Source organism: Dysidea avara, chromosome 8 (genome assembly GCF_963678975.1).
Source record: "Dysidea avara chromosome 8, odDysAvar1.4, whole genome shotgun sequence".
In the NCBI taxonomy this organism is placed as follows: domain Eukaryota; kingdom Metazoa; phylum Porifera; class Demospongiae; order Dictyoceratida; family Dysideidae; genus Dysidea; species Dysidea avara.
In genome coordinates this window covers 35,729,453-35,732,788 of record NC_089279.1, presented here as the reverse complement: position 1 = coordinate 35,732,788, position 3,336 = coordinate 35,729,453, and the positions used below count along the sequence as shown (strand labels likewise).

Sequence of the window (3,336 nt, the reverse complement as noted above, 5' to 3'; positions counted from 1 at the left end):
ACTAACGACACTTTTAGCCAATGAAAATACACCGCGTTAACAACATGAAATGCATCACTTTACGTCAAGTATTTTGAAGCTTGCTATAGCTCTTCAAGATATATCATATACTCATTACTGTGTCATGAGCTGGTCATATTGAGAGGTGTCCTTCACTTCGATGTTTAATGAGCTACCCTACAAGATAGACCACCAGTGAATGAAGTTCGATTAACTAATTTACACACGTACGGATGTACATGCAGCACTCAACATAGATGTTCTTTATAACGTAAACTCTTGTGTTAACTACTCTAATACTGTGATAAGGTCGAGGATATCCATTTGCATGTCACTGAAATGCCCCCTGGATGGGGTATCCTGAAATGTGGGCACCTTGTACATCAGGACACTTGGTGTACAAATTTATACTCTGAAATCAGGACGTGTTAGCATGGTCCCAAGGTGTTCCTGTTGTGAAAAATTTTATTGATAAAACTATTTACTGTAAAGCTTACTGGTCGGTTACTTAAATCTTAATACTTTGCCAAATGTGAGGGGTAGGTAACGAGCCAAAATTGTCTACGAAATTTCAAATATTGAAATATGAGTGTCCATATTTCATCTTTCAAGAACATTTCGATTCATATTTCTCCATAAAATTTTTAAAAAAATCTAAAATTGCAACATTTGTAAGTTTAGATTTCTGTAAACTTCCATTACATCTATTTGATCATCAACTTCTTTCAAATGTACAAAATTTCAGGCAATATTTCATTTTTCAGAAATAATTTCAGCAGTGACCTACGAAATTTCACCTGCCCCTCAGCCAAATGTCATCTGATAAATGGTTTAATAGACTTGAATAGAAAAATTGCAAAAAAGAATTGTGATGAATGCTATCATATTGTAAACACCATGGACACATGTGGCTGCTACATGGTCAGTTGCCTCTAATGACACATTATTAGTAGGCACAATCGCATGAGTAAAGTTCTATGCACTATTAAACAGTTACTATCTTGTTGCCATGTAATAAGTGTGGTAGTCTCGGTGGTATAATTTACAGTCTGCCATGTCCACACACACACACGCACGCACACAATCTCAATTCTTTAGCCACTGAAATTGTACAACTAATCACCTTCTACATATTCCTGCCCAACGTCTGGTAGCTCAGCATTAACATGTATATAGTCATACAATAAAAATAGCTTTACTTTTATAGGTAAAAACAAACCACATTATCGATACGTCTACATCAGTATTTCATATAAATATCCCGTTAATTGATACAATACAATAGATGTTAAGAGTCTTCCTCCTCAAGGAATTTCATATACTCTTCCTGTGACATGAGCTGGTCATATTCAGAAGTGTCTTTTAGTTCCAGTTTCATCAACCATCCTTCACAAATGATACATGAAGTAAAACTAAATAATTATACTTATACACATGCAAAATTATGGACATCAACGAAACTCAACACTACCAAATGTATCAGAATTCTGAAATCAGGACACCTTGATAATCAGGACCGTGGTAATATTGTACACACATAAGACACCTCACTAATAAGGACACCTTGATAATCAGGACACTTGTCCATTGTCCCATTTGTATTAGTGTACACACATTTAGACTCCTGAAATCAGAACGCCTCACTAACAAGGACACCTTTATCACAAGCCCATATACACAGGTTCTAATAGTTCTTGCACAACAATAATAAGCGAAATCATGTGTACAAGATTTCAACCATTCAAATTGATTTTGATTATAATTACCACGTGGTCCCATTTAAATTTGCTGAACTATTAGAACTGTGCACTGCTGGCCTACACGTCAGGCTAAAGAGAGCATCATCATCATGATTCTTTTTTTTGCTGTTGTTCCATTTAGCTAGGTGACAACACCCAATTTGCATAGTATATGACTATTCTTCGAACATTAACATCTTAATTATCACCTAGCTATATTGTTAGTATTTATGTATACGTAGATTGTACAGTATGTGGTTGAATTACAGTTAGCAGTTTCAGTAAATAACCAAATTGGCTGACTGATAGTTTGGCAGAGTTTTAATTTTGTGGATACACCTGAACAATAATAACTGAAATACATGTTATTTTCAGGCATAAATTTATCACAAGTTAATATACTGTTTGATACCCTTGGTTACTATTATTTACAGTAAAATTGTGTACTATTAATCTAGCATTGTGGTATGGATACTGTAACAATACAATACTTATACCATATTGCGGTACCATCTGACAGATCATTTATAATTATCTCAGCACATTGCTTTGAATAGCCCACTATACCCAAATGTAGTAATGGAAAATCTACCAATACAAAACATGTCCACAAAGCAGTCATAAAGAGGATGATCTCAAAAGGACAGTGGACTATAGAGCAAACCTCCACCTTTGACCTCACCAAGGACTAACACATCAGTGTACCCTACACTCTACATCACACACCTTCAGCGTAAGGTTCTTTGTTAATAAGTTCTGGACTATCTGATAACTGGGAGTTCACATCCACGACTGTTCCACTTAACGGAGAATACAGATCACTTGCTGCCTTTACACTCTCCAGTACTCCAAACACATCTAGCAAAAATGAAGCACCTTCAACAATGTAGAATGATCACTTATATAATTTCTAGGAAGCACCAAATTATGTAATATGAAATTACATAGCAATTAGTTAGTAATTAAAATTGCATTCACTGTGTAAACCACAACAATCAGACAGGAACTTACCATCTTCTTCTAATTCCTGTCCAACTACTGGTAGCTCAACATATACCACATCACCAAGTTTGTCCTGTAATATTCTAAAATTCACATGTAGCCAAGTTGATAAACTGGATATACCTGAGCATAGTTGGTGACTCCAATAGTAGCCTTGGTTCCATCTAGGGATGTCCACTCGTGTGATTTACTGAAGCGATATCCAGTCGCTGTGATGGAAAAAATATTAGCGGGCTTTAAATAAAAATTGTTAATTTTAGCACACCTCCACCAAGCCCCTATTCGGTTACCAAAATACCCAGTTATATTATCAGACCTTAATTCTAAATTAGCGTACGTTAGCTTCAGCACAAACATCATACCTGGTTCTGAGGTTGCGTAATTTCGCGCCAACACAGCATCCCTACCCAACACCGGCGTTACAAAACGTGTAAAACTAGTTCTGTCTAGCAGTCGAGGCCGACAACTGTACGTCAACCTAGACCATATGCATGATACCAAACGGCCACTCATGTCGTCCACTCGTCACCAATATTATTAATATCCGATTTAATAACACGGACTCCGTGCCTGTTTAACAATTAAAAAACACATT

At 36.2% G+C, this 3,336-nt stretch overlaps 1 protein-coding gene across 1 annotated transcript; it reads right to left on the bottom strand.

Moving 5' to 3' along the window:
- Window positions 1-1,171: 1,171 nt before the first annotated feature.
- Window positions 1,172-3,311, bottom strand: LOC136265049 (glycine cleavage system H protein-like). The gene is made up of 5 exons (XM_066059825.1): window positions 3,104-3,311; window positions 2,865-2,950; window positions 2,751-2,814; window positions 2,466-2,597; window positions 1,172-1,386 (listed from the first exon to the last, which is right to left on the bottom strand). The coding sequence occupies exons 1-5, from the start codon at window positions 3,252-3,254 to the stop codon at window positions 1,289-1,291; spliced, it is 531 nt and encodes a 176-aa protein (XP_065915897.1). The 5' UTR covers window positions 3,255-3,311; the 3' UTR covers window positions 1,172-1,288.
- Between the last annotated feature and the right edge of the window lie 25 nt (window positions 3,312-3,336).